We start from the raw sequence: 18887 nt of genomic DNA, 5'->3' as shown, positions 1-18887 counted from the left end.
CTGCTGATCCCCACTCTAGATCATAGCAGAGTTAAGTAAGCCTAGTACTAGGTTGAAGTCAAGACAGCTATTCTTGTATCATTACACTCCTTTGAACTCTATATTCAGGGAATCAGCAGACTTCAGAGAACTCCTTTGCTATGGTCAGATTCCTTTGAGCAGAATCAAAGTTGAAGAGTTCTGTACAGGATCCTGACTTCCATGAGGATAAACTTTACCCTCAGTATAGTCTTTAAACTTACAGAAACACTCATACATAGAAGACTCTTCAGGAGGACATGAGTCTTACATACAACATAATGCTACACTTTTTATGGATGCTTCTTGGATCAATTCTGGCACCACTCAAGAGAACTATGACACTCACTATAGTGCACAGCAAAAAACTAAATTTGTTTCCTCTGAAAGAAGCTTCATTCTACAACTTCTTGAATTGTTTCACAGATTTAGCACAAGTTAGTCTTTCCCCTGGGCTAAGGAAAGATCAGCTACAAGCTGTTGAGCATATTGCCACTAATTACAAAGTAAAGCAGTCCCATTGTTTAAAATATAAGTTTCCCAGGGGAGGCAGGGGCACAGCCATTAAAGTGAAGATTAAATTATTTAATCTTTTGGAAACAAACATTCTTGGCTCCTACACATCTTGTCCTCAAGAGCAGCAAATACGCAATTGTTTACATGCACCAGAACAATTTCCTCCCCTCTAAGTGCTGGTAAAACTATTCCCAATAAAGTCTAGCAGTGAAGAGAGGCATTTCTGCAATATAGTCATATTTTAAACCAACCAAGGTATTAGCTCTATCCTCTGAATTGACTGAGTACACGCAACTTGTAATACTGAAATTGTGTGGCTTTTTAGAAAATGTATAATGGAGTAAGTTGATCATGCTGGACTGTCTTGTTCCTATTAACCAGAACTGAAGTCAGGTAGGCTCGGACTCATCCTTTACACTAGAGCATTACTAAAAATGTTAAATTTTAAAGCAATAAGAGTCTTTGGTCAAGAGGAAGCTTTCTATACATTTATTTTCTCATTTAGGCTGAACTTACCATAGCTTTAAGCCAGGTACATAGTGTTGGGGGAAGTCTGGCCAGCAGCTCCATGCCTTCTTTTGTCTGTGTGTGTAGTAAAGCGTAGGCCAGTCTCTGTCCTGTGAGCACAAGTAGCTGTGATGCAAGCACTTCTTTGTCATGCACTTGAAGAATGGCCTGAGAATAGGAATACACCAACAAAACTCATAGTAAAAATGTGTAAGACTACAGATTACACATGTGGAAATGATTTTATCTTGCTTCAGCCCTAACCTTCAATTAATACAAGGACAAATGACCCAACAAATCAAGACATTTGAAACTGATTTATCAGCCAATGGTATGGGTTCTTGTTAGTGACTTACTGAAAACTGGAACAAATCCAGTTTTGGCCAAGTCCTGCACGTAGAATGGAATTCTTATAATGACCGCATGGTAGTGAGTCTTAAGGCTCAAGCTTATACCTTAGGATTCCTGAAACACGAGTTCACATCCCCTCTGTCTGAAAAACTGTCTCCTGCTAAGATGACAGACTAAGAGAACTGAAAGCCTTTTTTCTGTCTCAAGCCTGCACATTACCCTAAAGTCATCCGATGAGAACTATAGTGATTTGCACACTGACATATTACTACAGACACTTGAATTTTGCTTATTTTTCAAGCTCTCTAAAATAATTTACTTTTTCAATATCACCTCTTTGCAGATTTGTTACTTCCCTCTAATGAAGGCAGAAACTAAGCACCATGCAGTTTGAGAATTCCAAACATGGATAGTTCAAAGGTTTCATTTTTGTTTTAACATGCTGCACCAACTATTTAAGAAGCATTAAATAGAAGTTCCAATACCTCTCAAAATATCGGAACCAAAACCAGCAAATATCTTTATTCTGAACACAGCACAAAGATTTCATGAACATGCACAGTAATGAATTTTCAAACTATTCTTCTGTGACAACTTGTCTAAGTAAGTTTGACACTGAAGTTAAATGCTAGAGTTTGGGTTAAGGAGCTGCTCAAAATGGAAGGAGAGCACTTTGAATCCCCACATTGTTTCTTAACCGTACTGACAAATAAAAGTGAATTCTTATCCCAGACATCAGTGCTTAGCTCAACTAGACACAATGACTGTACCTGCTTAGTTTAGTTTTGTTCTGCACTGGTGGTAGAATCCCATCACTGAAAGGTGTGAATTCTTCCCCCCACTCTCCCCAAATAATTGGTCCTATGTTTTCCTTCTTTGCATCAAATAAATAAATAAACATGGCTGTCTCAGATAACTGTGTGCATCAGAATCAAGTGTTAGAATGTGGTATGTTCTCTGTTGCTGGGGGAGCACAATCCAAGTCAAAATTGTTTGTAAAATATAGGGAGAATATGAATCAGTTACAGATCTGAGTAATTTAGCTGTGCCTCGTGATTTCAGCTATACTCAAGCTGCCAAAGGCACTTTTTAATCCTTACCTCTTCTCCGAGATGATCCATTCCGTAATTATACAGTTCACACACATAATGCCTTCTAATCACATCCTCACTGAGCTGAAGGTGCTGAGCCAAATCCAGAGCTAAAGCTGGCCAGTCCTTGTCTTTTTCAGAAGGAAGTGGTGCCTCTTCTGGGAGACCTCTGGCCTTTTGTGCTGAGCACTGTACTTGTACCACTGCACTCACAGCTTTCATTAAGAACTTGGAAGCAAACACCAAAATGAGTTAGCAGCAGTTTAATTTTACCTGAAACTCCTTTAAAGGTCTATAGTTTTCTTGTGGCCGTGTAAAGGATTTAAACTCACTTGTTGGCGTATGGATAACACATTTGGATCCATATCCCCACTGGGCAGCAGCTGAATGGAAGTCAGGTCTTTGAAAAATGCATTTTTGCCCTAAATTGAGAACAGAAAAACCCCATATTCCTTTAAGCGAGGCAGACAGAGAAAAGTAGATCCATTTTGATTAAGCACTTGAAGAGATAATACTTTTTCCCCATTTAAATGCCATTGCATCTTAAGTTTCCAATCCCGAAGAGAAATGCAGTATTTTAAATTACTGAAAGGCTATGAAACAAAAGAAACACATTTGCTTAAGCAATCGTATGTTTTACTAATGCTTCTAGGTTTTTTTTAATTACTTCACCGGGCATTCAAACTTAAAAGTTAGGCTACTAATTTCAATAGCAGAGGGTTCTCAATCTGCTATAGTTATCTAACCAAATTGAGCTATCATTACATAAGGAAAGGAATCACCTTTTGTTTTAAGCCACGAGCATTGCTTTCAGACCCTGAGGATTATCATTCTAGACTGACATGCCAACTATGACATTCAGTGTGAAATACATCCTACCATGGGGTCTTTTAAAAAAAGTAAAGTATTTGAGGGGTTTGGTTTTGTTTTAATACGTCTAGACAAGAATCAATAGCAAAATACAAACAAAAAAATGGTACTTTGTGTTTATAAAAATATCTCAATACATCTTGAAAGGAGAAATCTGCACAGAACTTCTTCACAGAACCAATTGTTTTCCAGTAGGATTGGTTTACAATAGTCTACATCAGCACTTTATTTCTAAAATTCACTCAGTGTGTGCACCTCAGCTGGGAGGAAAGCAGCTCAATACATAGCATTTTCTTTACATCAGTTTTAGGACTTTGGGAGCAACAACAGATTACTTAAAATAAATAGTTCCTATATTTAAAATGTAGTGTGTTCTTGCTCTCAAGGCTACTAGCTATTTGTTCTTTCCCAAGAAAGCAGTGTGGCATAAAGCATCAGGAATAATTGATACAGAGAGTGACAGATTACGATAATGAAATATAAGATTTATTCTTTGTAATTTCTCTGATCTGACAGCTCTCAGACTAACAAAAGTATGACCTAATCAGAGTACATCCGGTATTTTCACCATGCAACAACAGTCATTGGATGGACTAAAATAAGGAGCTGATTTTGACACACTAAACCACTCTCAAGACATCCTATTCAGAAGCAACAGTTACCATGTTTGTGGACTGCTGTTCTGGTAACAATTCTTAGCTGAACAGAGTGCCCAGTTGTCTTTGACATGACATCAATCTACATACGGTGTTTAAAGAACTAGTTATAAATGACTGATAAACCATGCATGCTTGTTAACTAGCAGCAGCAAGGACAGCATTATATTATAAAACATGTACTCCTAACACCTTTAAAAGACATACCTTACTATCAAATAGTGAGAGAGGTTTCACACTCTTCAGAGAAAACCTCATGATTCCAAATAATATAGTGCACAATACCCACTGGTGGTCGACAAGTGGGTAGTGGATGTGTTTCTGCTCCAGGGCTAGCTCTACTATTGAGATTGGTCCTTCAGCTGACAGCCAGGCATCTTCTGTGTCCAGTACTGGAGCTTGCATTTCATCACTACTAACATCAGCCTAGTACAGCAATGCAGAGCAATCAGCATTCAAAACCATTATTATTTTAAGATACTGTTCAGAAAGATTATGGGAATCTCTATTAAAAACAAACAGGAGTTATATTACAAGCCACAATTTCTCCTGCCAAAATATTTTAAAGAATAATAGAAATGTTCCATGTTCACTAGAAAATAATTTACAGACTTTGGTTAAAGGACGTCATTAAAGTGATTGTAGCTATATTATTCACGTTGCCTTCAATATTCATGGCAAAAACTTACTACTAAAACCATGCATGTTCTTACGTATTTTCTAATCAAAAGAATATTTTTACCTCCATTAAGGTTTGGAGAAGATCTGAACATGAGCCAAGAAAAGATGTCATTGCAGTATCACCCATACCTACATCCTATTAAATAAAGAGAGAGTAAATTTCTGCAGTGTGATTTTTAAAATGCATCCAAGTAAACATTTTAGTTGCAACTGACAAAAAGGAGGGTCTTTAGCAGCACTGTTTACATTTCTGAGAGGGCAGGCTTTGCTAGAGAATACACAAAAAGCACTAGCACTAATTTCAGTTCCTTTATCTCATTATGTTTAAGGCCAAATAGTTGTAACAAAAGATTTGGATATAACAGACAAAAGTAGAATTTGAGAATTGCAATAAAGCTTTGCAACATCTGGAAAAGTCTTGACTATAAAAGTTGCTTATTCTATCCACTTACTACATTGTTCTATTAAGTAACTATATTCCTCAAAGAATTTTATCAGAAACAACAAACCCACTATCGCCTGAACATAGTTTCAATTAACTCTTCCAGGAGTTGATAAAATTTTATGTGGACAGAACGTTAGGCAAGCTTCGGTCTCAAATTCACTTTCCGTAACATTTTTACTAGATTTGTCTATACCTTTCAACTTCGATTTGTCAAACTGGAAATTTAAGACTGGCTAAAATTCATCAATATTTTTTATTTTAATCTTTCCCACCCAGATCTCCTTATGCGTGGTCACATTAAGAACACAAAAAACAGATGTATTGACCATTGAAACAAAATAATCAAATATTGTCATCTTTAGACAAATAAAGTACTACTTGCCCTTCTGCATAATCTGTCCTTCGGCGCTTTTCCAACCTATTATAGAACAAATTTTCAGCATAAGTCTGACACATGAGCAGTCTATTTGTTAAAGTAACTTATTTTCCTTATACAATAGAAAAAAAAGAAAATTTTCTACACAGCTAGATATAATACACTGAATGAATATCTTAAAAGAACTGTGATTGGATACAGGCTATAGTACAAAATAAGAGCTGAGAAGCAGTTTCTATGCTGAATACTTTCAATGGGCAAAGCTTTTGGCAAAAACATTCCTTGCAGGCTGAAGTTTTCCCACACAGTGTGTCATCTGGGCGATTTATTTATCTGTCATCTGAAAAATCAGACTGAACGTGCAACAGTCATTTTCAAGATGTTTGAATATTCTATAAAGTCTTGCTTATGAAATAAAAAATAGCTGCAGAATGATTTTAACATACCTAAGAAGCCTGTTATTTATGTTCATCTGAATAGCATGCATATGTACTTTTCTATAGAGCTTAGAAACATTTACCCATAGTGAACACTATTCAAAAATCTTGTGGCATGACAATAACCCTTCCTAACTTTCCATCTTTGCCAGTGTTATTTATTTCAGTACTAGTGCAGTAATTTTATAATTAGTATTTCAAAGCATTAAATGATGAATGAATTATGCAAGCTGGTGACTTTCAAGATTGGAGGTTGATGAGATACAAGGTTAAAAGAAGACAAGACCATCTGTCCCAGCTAAAGGCTTGACTCTTGGAATAGGATGTTAAACAGGCTACCCTCAGGAGAAAATCTGTGTTATTGCAAGGTAGAGCTACCCTCTTGGGATCCAATTCAAGTTTCAACTGTTTGAACTGATTTTTCACAGGGTGCATCTTTAAAAGAGGGTAATCTTCATTTGACTTTTTACTTAATATTCACAAAGTTATCACATACAAAGAATGCTAAATATAAGTAAGGAAATTCTCAGAGCAATCCTTCATAAATCTCTGAAGCACTACAACCACTTCACTGGCTTTTCAATCATTTGACTATTAAGGCAGAGAAAAAAATAACACTTTTAGCAATTAATGGCAAAGTCTGCCTCTCAATCTCTTTAATTTGCACTGAATTTGTGTTTCAAAATTGACAATCATACTTTCCTGTTACATGTGGAGTATGTTCAGTTTTGAAAAAAAAATGTGAAATGTTAAGTTGAAAGTTCTCTATGTTCATCATTTCTAGCTGTTCGATCACACTGGGCCTGATTCTGATCTAGTTTACATCAGGGTGATCGAAGGAAAAATTTCCTCTGAAACAAATGGAGTTATGTTGGTGTAAAACTGATGTGAGAGGACTAAAAGGCACATAAAACCTGAACCAAAGCCCACTGACAGCAACTCAGAGACTCCCAAAGACCTCAGTGGTGCAGGATTGGGGCAATAGTATCAAGAATGAAATCAGAATGAAGATGAAATACATGACAAATATGAAAAAGCAGCAAGGAAAAATGGATACTGCAGAATAGCAATTCAGATAGGGAAGCCAAAATAAGAAAATTACACAGTGTAAATCATCACACGCTTTCCTGTCTGTCTAAATTCTGAGCGAGAGTCAGATCTCTATTGCCTGTTTGGGAAAGTTACGATAGTGCTGCTAAGCTCCAATTTCCACAGTTCAATGAATCTTCTGCAGATGATGAAAAAACACATGTAGATGGAAGTTACTCATTCCCACGGTATAAAGATCTCACTGACCCAAACTCTGTTGTGATTAGACTGTGCTGTGGTACCCTAATCAACAGCTGAAGGAAGATATATGGCCCCAGAATTCACATAGCAACTTGAATTAAGAGCATCCACCATGCTATACCCAAAGTCTGTAAGTTGGAGGACTTTTCATAGTCACTTTGGGAACTGAATAACTGCTAATATATCAAACGCTATTTGGGCCAGTTTATATTTTGAGAGCTGTGGTAAGGCTGGATAAGTTATTACAGATATTTATCCTTTTGTTGGTATATTGTAATATGCATACAAGCTTCTAAGGAGCCCTGAACTGGAGCTTTCAAACACATTTAAATACATAAAGTAAAGGTAGCTCACTTTTAACAGATATTGAACATGGATGTGTTCAAAGCGTTAGGTAAGAAAGTATGTGAAAAGACTGAATATATAAGGCAGAAAATTTTTAAACGTACTTATTTAGCTGTTACTGCACCAAGATACTACAGAAGCAGGGGGCTGTAAAAATGCAAGCAGTACCAGTAGGTAAAGAACTTTTGCTTAGGAGATGAGACTAACTGAATTCTTCTGCAGCCATGAGTCTAGCTGCAGAAGGGTACATGGAAAATGAATAAATAGTACAAAAAAGATAAGCCACAGAAAGGAGAATAGGAAAAAATGAAAAGAAAAAAAAAAGGAAGAGGAGACAGAAATAATGATACCCCAGCATCTCTAAAGTCATCACCAGCATATTACTTTGGTACTCCCCTCTTTTGCCCTAAAAACTGTATTACAAATATCTGGACTTCTCTGTATAGTATGCTAGCGATCAATTAGCTCCCCTATACAACTTGCAAATTGATATACTTGAGGTAAATTCCTTCAGTTTAAATAGAGCAATTATTTGATAGCACTTAAACACAATTTGGAATCACCCCCTTTCCTCCCTAAGCAAGCCAGTTAATTCAGTACTAAATGTATGAAAGCTCACAAACAGACATATTTAGAAAGGACATAGCCTGGCAGAACAGATGGCAAACAGGTCCTGTAATACAAGACGGATTCAACAAGCCAGGGGAGTTGAAAGTATTCAGCACCATCCAGGACATGTTTTTGCATCTTTAATACCCCAAAGCCTAGAAGGAATATGGTACACAAGCCAAAAAGCAACTTCTGCATGATCTTAATAAAGGTTTCATGGTAAAAACCATCAAGTGCAGTTACAGCAATGCATAGGAAAAAATGTAGTTCTTGGGTTATCTATTAAGCTAATTTATTGGTTACCAGGTCAATAAAATGTATAGGATAGATAATACAGGAATGGAAAGCTCACATTCCTTAAAATAAAATCATTGGTAAAGATTTTTAAGTCTTTTTTTTTTTTTTTTTTTTTTTGCAAAGGAGAACTTTTTGGAATTCACCCGTTCAGTATAGTTTTATGCTAGTGTCAGGTGAGAAAAAAAATTTAAGTGTATGCTCATTATTGATGTGTGGAAATATCTGCCAACTTCAGCTGCTTATTAAAACTTACAATAAGATCTTTCCAATACCTGGTCATTCCAAAAGAACAAACAGATGTGATAATTTTTCAAAAGTAAGCATTTCCCAATATATGCTTTTCAAAAACAACAAGACTTACCCAATATAATGAAACCACCCAAGCAGCACAGTTTAGCTCTACAATCAAAGATGCTCCAAAAACATAAAAAGCAACGTTTTAAATATTTGATAGCTTAATATCTCTGTGAATAAAAAATTAATCAGTAAGAAATTAACTTAAAACAGCCACAATAGCATGTTTACCTTGTCCATTAGGTATGTAGCAGCAGAGAGCCGTTTTACTATAAATGTATTCCACATCATTAGAGCAATACCTAAAAACAATTACAGAAATATAAGCTTCATCTGAATGGCGCATCAAAACAGGTTTAATGTAAACCCATACAATGAAAGTTATTGCAGAAGAAGAGAGCAAGGACTGATTTAAAAATTAATGGTACAGTACAACACAGATGAAACAGTACTTTGGGACATAGATTAATCTGTCTCCAACAAAAGGATAAGTCAGACTTTACTATATAGTCATGCAGTGAGATCTCATGGGATTTGCATTCCCTTAAGACAGCATCCGACGCCAAAGCACAAATAGTTCAAAACTCAGAAGTACATGGGCCCAGCATTCCTTTAGTAGTGGGGAATCAGGAGAGAAGGAGATTGCAGAGGGAGGCAGATGTCAAGTCAGCCGAATTATAAAGCAACAAGCACAAGATCCCAGTTTCAATTTCAGAAGTACAGGACTGCTTTGGTGTCCAGAGAGAGTAATTACATCTATGGCTAATCCATTAAGAATATCATATTGTGCACTATGATTAAAGGAACTGTTAGACATATGTAGCGAGTCTCGGACTGAACACATATAATAGATCATCACTAGTGCTTTAGTCATATACTGTATTGTGCTTGAAAGCAGTGAAGAGGCCTAGAACAGGACTATGCTCTATGATGCACAGTGTAAACAGGCAATATTGAAGAACAGGCCTTGAGTGATGAATGGAGTTGGACCAGAACTAACCCCCATAAAGATTAAAAAAGTTAGCCCAGTTTTACAGAAATGTGTTTGACCATGCTTCCAACTAAACTAGTTTTCAACAATTTAGCAAAAGCATGTGTGGATGTGACCAAATCGTGTTATAACAAGGAAGGACTTTGGGGTTTTTTTTAACATGGTTTAGCCCTATCTACACACCTCAATCTTTGTGGAAGAAAAAGACTGGAAAACTGGGGGAGCTTGAATGTCAGCATCAGAGTTCCCGATTTAGGCAGAGATGCTTGGCCAGCACAACAAACTGTACAGATTTAACTGAATCTCTATGGACATTGATTTATTTTGCTCTCCTGAAATTTTATCAAGGATGTTCTTTAACAATAGTTCTGTACTTACCATGCTGTATGTGAGCATTAACAATGCATCTGAGGTGATCTATAGATCTAATGAGAAAACGTGCTTCCTTATATAAAGGAGGAAGAAGAATAAAAAAACCAAAACACATTATTCCATTATTCAATGGCAGTTTCAAAAACAAATTGTGAATTCTTTAATGCAGATGGTTTTCAAGAAAATCATTTTCCAGTTAAAAAATATTTTAGGATTTCTTTTATTACAAGACCTGTTATTTTAATTTCCTCTCTTACCATCAAGCAAATGCACATACATATCAGTGCCACCTAAGCTAATCACCACTGAACACTGCGATTCTGATGTAATTTTCCAGAGTTTTAGTTTATATGCTGATGACACATTTCTTGCAGAAAAATACCTCCCTTGACTGTTGGCGGTTTATCTTGCAAATACAATTTTATTTTTGATTTAAAAAACTAAACCATTGTCTACCAAAAATAAGTCTGTTTTAGAGTCCATCTTTAAAAAAATCCAGAATAAGATAAACCTTTACTATGCAGTGAGGTGCCCGACAGCACAGATTTACTGAGTCTGAGAGATGCTGACCTCAGTTACGAACTCTGGATGTTCAGCACCCTCTCAGGATCAGAATTTAAGGGAGCTGTTACAAGTAGGGCTGTCAAGCAATTAAAAAAAATTAATCGCGATTAATCCCACTGTTAAACAATAATAGAATACCATTTATTTAAATTTGTGGATGTTTTCCACATTTTCAAATATATTGCTTTCAATTACAATACAGAATACAAAGTGTACAGTGCACTTTTATTTATTTTTATTACAAATATTTGCATTGTAAAATATAAAAAAATAGTATTTTTCAATTCACCTAATACAAGTACTTTAGTGAAATCTCTATCATTAAAGTAGAATTTACAAATGTAGAATTATATACAAAAATAACTGCATTCAGAAATGAAACAATGTAAAACTTTAGAGCCTACAAATCCACTCAGTCCACTCAGAGAAAGACAGTGCAGTAAAAATGTTTACAGTGCAGTAAAAACAGTGCCACCAGACTCCTTGTTGTTTTTGTGGATACAGACTAACACGGCTACCCCTGATACTTGACAGTGCAGTAAAATAACCCTAACCAGATCAGCATTGTGTATTTGTGAGCTGTGCATATTTCAAATCAGAAATATGAAAGCTGAAGAACTTCCCCCTTTTCCCAATAAGACTGGCAGTGTCTTCCTGTCTGGCATGAACAGGTCTTCCTGTCTTGGTAGATGGTATCCCATACTCCTAGAATCTAAGACTTTCTTTTCTTCATTACTTAAATTTGTGCTCTCCATTTATCACAGTCTAATTCTGATTAATTTCCTTTGAAAAAAAGGTTAGCTTCAATTAGTAAATTATACACAAGTATAAATATACCAGAAAATTTAGATTACATTACCTCTGGATCTTTATTCCATTGCACTACATATTCCCAACAACAATGTGTGTGTAGTATATCCAATTCAAGACTACAAGGAAACTGCTGATATGCTAAATGCAGCAACTCTAAAACATAATTGAAGAAATTAGACAACTTTTTCATCCTAGTCACAATTTCTACTAATTAAAAACAATTCAGCCAACTCAGTCCCCTGGGAAGAAATTTAAGTTTGAAAGGGTTATTTTGTATTTTTACCTAGGATTGTTTCCATGCCCGTCTCTGCTCCTGGTTTCTCAAGGGAAACATTCCTGTCAATTTCTACAGATTCCTCTGTACTCTCTGTCTCTTTTTTCCGTTGTGCCAGCTTCAGTATCATGGGACTGAAGTCCTGTTTGAAAATCCATTTTGCTACACTGTCAGCAATGCCTCCTAAGATGCAAAAGGAAAGCATAAGGCACAATCAAAGTTTGCCAGCGACATTGTAGTAGTAGTAAACTTGGATCTGAAACACAGATGGCAAGGGAAGAGACTCATCTGTCAGTCAACAGAAATCATTAAATTGTATAATTTTTATGTCAATTAGAAAATCTCAATCAAGTAACTGGTTAGAAGCCTACAATGCAGTCTCCAGAAAAGAAATGAAAAATTATTTTAAAATAGTAAAAATTACATATAATTAACATATCCTCAGTGGGACTACTCCCAAAATAAGGTGCCATTCACTGGAGTAAGGGTGGTAGAATCTGGCCCTGAGTTGGGTGAGAAAGTTAATCAAATCTGCTTTGCACGAGAGTATACCTTTCCCTCCTTCAAGCAACTTCTTTACAGAGAGTCTGCAGAGTGGCTCAGCCTGTAGAGATGATACTCTGGTTGTCCTCTTTCTCACTTTACTGTGCAATAGTGTCTGAAGTATCAGACAATCTTCCAATTGTTTCAGTAGAAGTTTCCAATATTCAGTATCAAGGGAAAGTGCTTCCCAGGAATCTGTGTCAGCACCTACAACGGTTTGGGAAAACTAACAAAGCAGGTTATTTGTGAGCTTTTTTGCAGATCAGCTGTAGATGGAGAATGAACAGTTATACAAAAGTTAATCAATATTTAAATTCACACACAGGTCTTACAATCTCTTAAATACATGTATGCATGTAAAGTATCCACATAAAAGTGCAACACCACTCATTCCAAAAACCTCAGTCTGTCTCTGGCCAAACTGTAGACCAGATGCCCTCTTACACCTATAAACAAGAGCTTTTAACACTTAAAAAAATCAGAACATTATTATGGAAGGGGATTTAGATAATCAGAAACTTTTTTTTTTTAATTAGTCAACTTAAAAATATTCACACGGTCAGAAATTGGCAGTGAGGCAGGCTGAGTATCCAAAACAACTTAAAAGTTTAGTTTTTGAAATCGACTAGGCTTCCAGCTGGTGTCCCTCTAAGTGTCTCTTTTGATCCTGCAAAACTTCCACTCATTCAATGTCAAGAGACACCCTATAATTCACACTGTAAAACATACTGTAGGTATCTCCAGATTGAACTGTATATCATAATGGCTTGCAATGCCTTACACCTGGGCAGATTAATCTGCAAGGTCAAACACAAGTTTCCAGGTTTCTATTCCTTCGAATCCTACCCCAGAAAACTGTGTGTTTTGCGCTGGTTTCTGAGTGTTACTGAGTGAATGGCAAGACGTTCCTTCCCTCATAAGGGCAGAAGCTTTGCATGAATCTGATACAATTATTGCTGTAGGGAGGGAGAAGTCTCAGATTTACTTACTTTTTTCTCTGCCATACTGTCAGTGATCTGTGCAGTTACGGAATGCCCAACGTGTGCAGATAATAAGGCGGCTCCATTATTTTCAGACTGAATACAAGCTGTGCGCATTTGCTGCCACCAGGGGGAAACTGATTGAGAATCCCAGGACTCATCGATCGCAACTGTAGAAACAAAGGGTGGGGGGGAAAAAAAATCAGCTGGCTGCGTTGAGAGAGAAACTAGCAGAGTAACAACCTGACTTTGGAAGCTGAATTTGCCTTTATCTGTTAAAACATCTGGTGATTAAATACAGCATCTGTAACTGAACAAGTTCACTTAATCTGCAAGAGCCACCAAGTCATCTTTCTCTCAACTTTTCACCCACAATTTCTAGATCTCAACCAACCTTTATAATGAAGTGCAGAGTACGAACTACTGAGATTTCACCAAGTCCTCGTTGAGGGTTTGCAAAATATGATAGAAGTCACCAGGCAGTGAAGTCTGCTGTACATTTCTAATGTATCCAGTGGATCATATAACTATGAAGTGCAGTGCTGTACTAGGGTTGCCAACTTTCTAATCCCACAAAACCGAACACCCTGGCCCCGCCCCTTCCTGGAGGCCCCGCCCCCCACTCACTACATTCCCCCTCCCTCAGTGGCTTGCTCTCCCCCATTCTCACTCACTTTCACTTGGCTGGGGTTGGAGTGCAGGAGGGGGTGCGGGCTCCAGGGTGGGGCCAGAAATGAGGGGTTCAGGGTTCTGGAGGGGGATCCAGGCTGGGGCAGGGAATTGGGGTGCGGGCCCCAGCTGGAGGTGCGGGCTCTGGGGTGGGGCTGTGGATGAGGGGTTTGGGGTGCAGGAGGCGGTTCCAGGCTGGCGGATGGGGCTGCAGGTTGAGGCTGGGGTATGGAATGTGGGAGGGGGTACAGGCTCTGGGCTGGGGCCGGGGATGAGGGTTTTGGGGCACAGGAAGGGCTCCAGCCTGGGGGGTGAAGCCAAGGGATTTGCAGTGTGGGAAGGGGCTGCGGGTTGAGGCAGGGGGTGGGGTGCAGGCCCTGGGGCGGGGCCGTGGATGGGCAGTTTGGGGTGCAGGAAGGGGTTCGGGGTTGAGGTGCATGCTTCTCTTGGGTAGCTCCCAGTCAGCAGCACAGCAGGGCTAAGGCAGGCTCCCTGCTTGTCCTGGCATCATGCTGCACCCCGGAAGCGGCCAGCAGGTCCAGCTCCTAGGCGGAGGATGGGAGAAGGCTCCACGCACTGCTCTCACCCGCAAGCACCACCACCCCAGCTCCCATTGGCCGTGGTACTTGGCCAATAGGAGTGCAGACACCTGGCAACCCTATGCTGTACTGAAGTTGCAGAGATGTGCAGTCAGTAAATGCTCCGGAGCAACAATCTCAAAATGGATGTTGTAGTAATAGGGCTGAACAAAGGCATTCTGGAAGGCTTGAACAGGAGGGGAATAATTAACAAGTGTGGATAAAAACAACCACAACACACATCAGGCCCAGGATCAAGAAGTTTTGATGGGGAAGAACCCCAAATGCACTCCACTACATGATTGTTCTCAGAAGCTATGGTGGTGGCTGTAGAGAGAATGGGACATGGTTTGAAAAGGGACATTGTTAAAAGGAAAAAAAAACAAAATATTTTTTTAAAAAGGAAATCCCTCCAGAGACATCTATCACTTCAAACTGACACTGGAACCAAGGTCCTTAAATCTCAGCGTTTCTATGGATCCAAACCAAAATTTCAAACCTTCCAGTAACTATAAGGTGAAACAGTCTTGAATTGTAATTTTAAATAACCCTATTATAAAATGCTTATTATAAAATACAATCAAGTAATATTTAGTTGGGTTTGCTTTATTTACAGAGCAGTACAGATGGTCAGAATGGCATGTTTCCGACAACCACGAATACTAGTTTTAGCTGACTGTGATATTTTAAGATTATGAATGTGTATTTCACCTTTCATTTTGCTCAGAAGGGACAGCATAGTGTGAAGACAGCAGACAGACTGTGGTTCATCTAGAATATCTTTTTCGTTGGAAAGCCACACATTGAGAAGCAGAGACTGGGGGAAAAAAGTGCAATATTTATTACATCAAAGGTTGTATTTTCTCCACCATAACTTCTTAGGGTGGAGTGAAAATGTATGATCCCTGGAACCATGTAATAATACATCAACACAAAGAGTTCACTGGTGTGCCGCAGATGATACGTCACATGACAATGCTTTTAAGTGCAACAGTACCACACTTCAGCAATCTTTCAATTACAAAAAAAAGATCCCCGGGACAAACTCCTCTCATGAGCCAGCAGACAGACAATTGCAGTAAAACAGCCCATCTCAACCTGGACAAAATTAGTATCATGTTGTTATACAGATCACAAAATAAAGGCAGGGAGCAGAAGTTTCTTAAAACCGGAAAAGATTAAGTTCAGTGCTTCAGTCATAACTCTGGGGTAGGAAAGTGCCAGAGTTAGGAGAAGATGAAACATACAAGAGACAATGAACATAGGTTGCAAGAAATGAGCATACACAGTTGATGTTAAAAGCGCACATATAGTACAGAAGCCAAACTAGGGGTGTTTTTTTTGGGGGGGGGGAGGGGGAGCTAATTCACTGATCAAAGAAATTGTTTTCTAAAATTAAAGTAGTTCTATTAAGGCACGTAATGAATGTTAGCTAAACAAGTAGTTATTTGTAGAGGACTGTATATTAAGATTTTTTAAAAAGTTAATACAAGGATTTGATGCATAAGAGCTACATTTAATGTCAGTGACTAAAAGACCAGTTTAACTAGTACGTCATCTTCTCAACCCAGATAATTACTCTATAGACTCCTAATTATATTTGGATTCAATTAACCCTTTGGTACCAAGAGTCACAATTCCTAATACTCATGCACAACAATAGAAATGTTGAGAAATAGCTGATAGTTTAGATGTTCTAATCATCATAGTGCAATGCTAATTAAGAAATTTCTTGTGTGTGTAGCTGAACAAACTTATAGACAGCAGCTACTTTACATTAGGCTTTGGTAGTCCTGTGATCTTTCCAAAATTGCAAATAATGGTATTCATGTTTATTTGGACACAAGATGCTGACTGACTGATTCCCTCTAACAATAGCCCCAAAACTACTACAGAGATTATGGCAAACTGTGCTAGCTGTCTGGCAGACTTTCACTTCATGAACACACAGATTAGAGTAGGCTAGTCTACCTTCATAAAGGTTGCATGAATGGAATAGTTGCAACGTGCAAAATACAAATGGCAAATAAAAGTGATTCAACCCTGAAAAATGACTAAATCAGACATCAGGAATATTAAACAATTTTCCATCTTAGTATGTCTTTGCCTAGATAATTACACATTTAATCAGTAACGAACCTGCTATTACTAAATTTGCAGAATGTAGCACTTTAGACTGTAACCTGGTATTAAATCCTATAGAACCCTGAGGTCAGGTCTATGCTAGAAGCTTTGGCCAGAAAAGCAATGTTGGTTAGATGTGTGATTTTTTTCTGCAATGTTTCTATGCTAGCAAAAGCCCTACTGTAGACACACTAATACCAGCATAAAAGTGCTTGTACTGTAGGTCTTATTCCACTTGCCAAACAGGTATAAACTGTAACACACAAAAGCACTTCCTTGCAGGTATAAGTTGCATCTATACTACAAGCATTTTGCCAGTATAGCTATATAGCTATATAGTATAGCAGTATAGAGTATACATTATAGTATAGCTATTATAGGTTAGGCCTTAGTAATCTGTTAAAATTTTAGTCGACTATCAAGCTGTCTTTAATTACACCTGCTTTGGAGATAAAACTTAGCAGCAGAGCAGGTTACAAGAGGGGGAAAAAAACAGGAGAACAAACATGCAAAGTATCTACTCTACGCTATAAAAAAATGCTCTGTGCATTTCATAACAAGCCAATGATTTTTTTTTTTTTTTTGGAACATGAGGGTCTGTCAGGACCCTAAAGTGGGACACAGCCTGTTGTACTGCCTTTACTCTACATTGTCAGCTTAAAGAAACTCATACCCTATATACAAACCTGCCTACCTGTATTATGTAGATCAAAAGTTTTTTTTTTAAATCTAATCTATTTGCCACTGCATATGCTGTGTTCACTATTTGCAGCTCTCTCAGGTTAAATGAAGAAAATCAGTAACTCAGTTTCACTTTCAGGTTCTTATTGCTGTGGTGCTTGGGTTTCAAGCACTGCAGGGAATATTTAGTTTAAAAAGGATTACCTTCACTGGAATTTAAAAGATTAGCCTGTAAAAATGCATTTTTAAAAAACAGTTTTGAAATTACATTCATTTTTTAAAATAATTTCTCACTTGTTTATAACAACTTTTTCCTATGTTTGAAATGAAAATGTTTCCTCACCAAGTCTCATTCCACAAAAATATGATTTGCACTTGGATTTATTGCTTATCTGCTGGCATGAAGTATATTATTTCTCATAGCAAAAGAGCAGTGAAGAAAATATCTTTAAGATGGCATGTGTATTGCTGAATATATACATTATATAGTAATTAGGCTGAAGACATTTGGGGCTAGAACTTAAATGCCTCTCTCTATTTTATCCTGAGTTGTACCCATTTTATTATATAATATAATTGACAATGCTCTCAAAAGAGGGATTTACAGATCTCAAAAAGGGCAGAAGTCTAGACACTAACATGCTAAGTGTACATGTTATACCCAGTGCTTAAAGGTCAATATTATAAATTGGGAAATTTTTCTGACATTGAGATGTTTAAATTCATGAATATTCTGGGTAAAAAGCAAGGAACACAATTAAATCAGTATCTTACCAATAATAACTGAGGGCTAAATCCTGCAGACTCCAGTGTATGGCACATTTCCTCTGTGGAACTCTCTCCACACAAACATTTCCAGAAAAAAAAGCTGCCTAAAAACAAACAACACATCAACTTCATCTACAATGATCCAACACTCAACATGCAGATGACTGGTTCACCAGACAGATCAGGACTTACTGGTCTTGAGGCAAGGGAGCTTTGAGCAAACAGTGTAATATCCTAATGCCTAGGTCACAGCCTTTCTTTGGCTGATGCGGAGCCTGTGGATCCATAGATAGACAAGGATAGGGTCAAGGAGATACTTCTGGACAGCTGCCAGGAAGTGGGATACACAGAGCAGTACTGTTTGGAATGACTATTTTACTCTTAATTCTTTTTTCCAAAAACAAGGAAGAAGGGAAGGCAAGTAGAGTGTGTGGACAAAGGGCTATATAACAATGTAAAAGAGATTGCACCAGTTCAGATTATCATCATTAAATATAGAGAAGAGTTTAAAAAGTAGAATATGTATGAGAGCAAATTTAGCTGCCAAGTAATCCATGCCTGTGTGGCGTGTTTTAGAATCCAGCATAGAGAACCGGAGCTATTTTTGCTGACTCACTCTGGTGTCAGATCATGAGAGTCCTATTAGCTCCAACCCAGGAGTATACAAATGGTTGGATGTGTCTGAGGCAGAGAGAAGTAGAGGCATAGGGGCTCTCTTCTAGGAAACAAAGCTGAACTCAGGAGAAA

The 18887-nt window shown here is 37.7% G+C and overlaps 1 protein-coding gene across 2 annotated transcripts in view; it reads right to left on the bottom strand.

The window, feature by feature from the left end:
• The window catches only part of RAB3GAP2 (RAB3 GTPase activating non-catalytic protein subunit 2), a 73219-nt gene that overhangs the window by 2394 nt on the left and 51938 nt on the right, over window positions 1–18887 (bottom strand). For both annotated transcript variants that reach the window (XM_074949231.1, XM_074949232.1), the window contains exons 21-34: window positions 18147–18244; window positions 15279–15384; window positions 13330–13490; window positions 12350–12566; window positions 11807–11980; window positions 11570–11676; window positions 10153–10219; window positions 9015–9085; window positions 5518–5553; window positions 4752–4826; window positions 4217–4435; window positions 2816–2905; window positions 2493–2711; window positions 1051–1209 (exon numbers count right to left, since the gene is read on the bottom strand). In XM_074949231.1, the coding sequence (XP_074805332.1) occupies window positions 1051–1209; window positions 2493–2711; window positions 2816–2905; window positions 4217–4435; window positions 4752–4826; window positions 5518–5553; window positions 9015–9085; window positions 10153–10219; window positions 11570–11676; window positions 11807–11980; window positions 12350–12566; window positions 13330–13490; window positions 15279–15384; window positions 18147–18244 (1799 nt within the window). The remainder of the gene's footprint in view (window positions 1–1050; window positions 1210–2492; window positions 2712–2815; window positions 2906–4216; window positions 4436–4751; window positions 4827–5517; window positions 5554–9014; window positions 9086–10152; window positions 10220–11569; window positions 11677–11806; window positions 11981–12349; window positions 12567–13329; window positions 13491–15278; window positions 15385–18146; window positions 18245–18887) is intronic.

This window comes from Natator depressus, chromosome 3 (genome assembly GCF_965152275.1).
Source record: "Natator depressus isolate rNatDep1 chromosome 3, rNatDep2.hap1, whole genome shotgun sequence".
Taxonomy (NCBI): domain Eukaryota; kingdom Metazoa; phylum Chordata; order Testudines; family Cheloniidae; genus Natator; species Natator depressus.
This window is presented reverse-complemented; position numbering and strand designations above follow the sequence as displayed.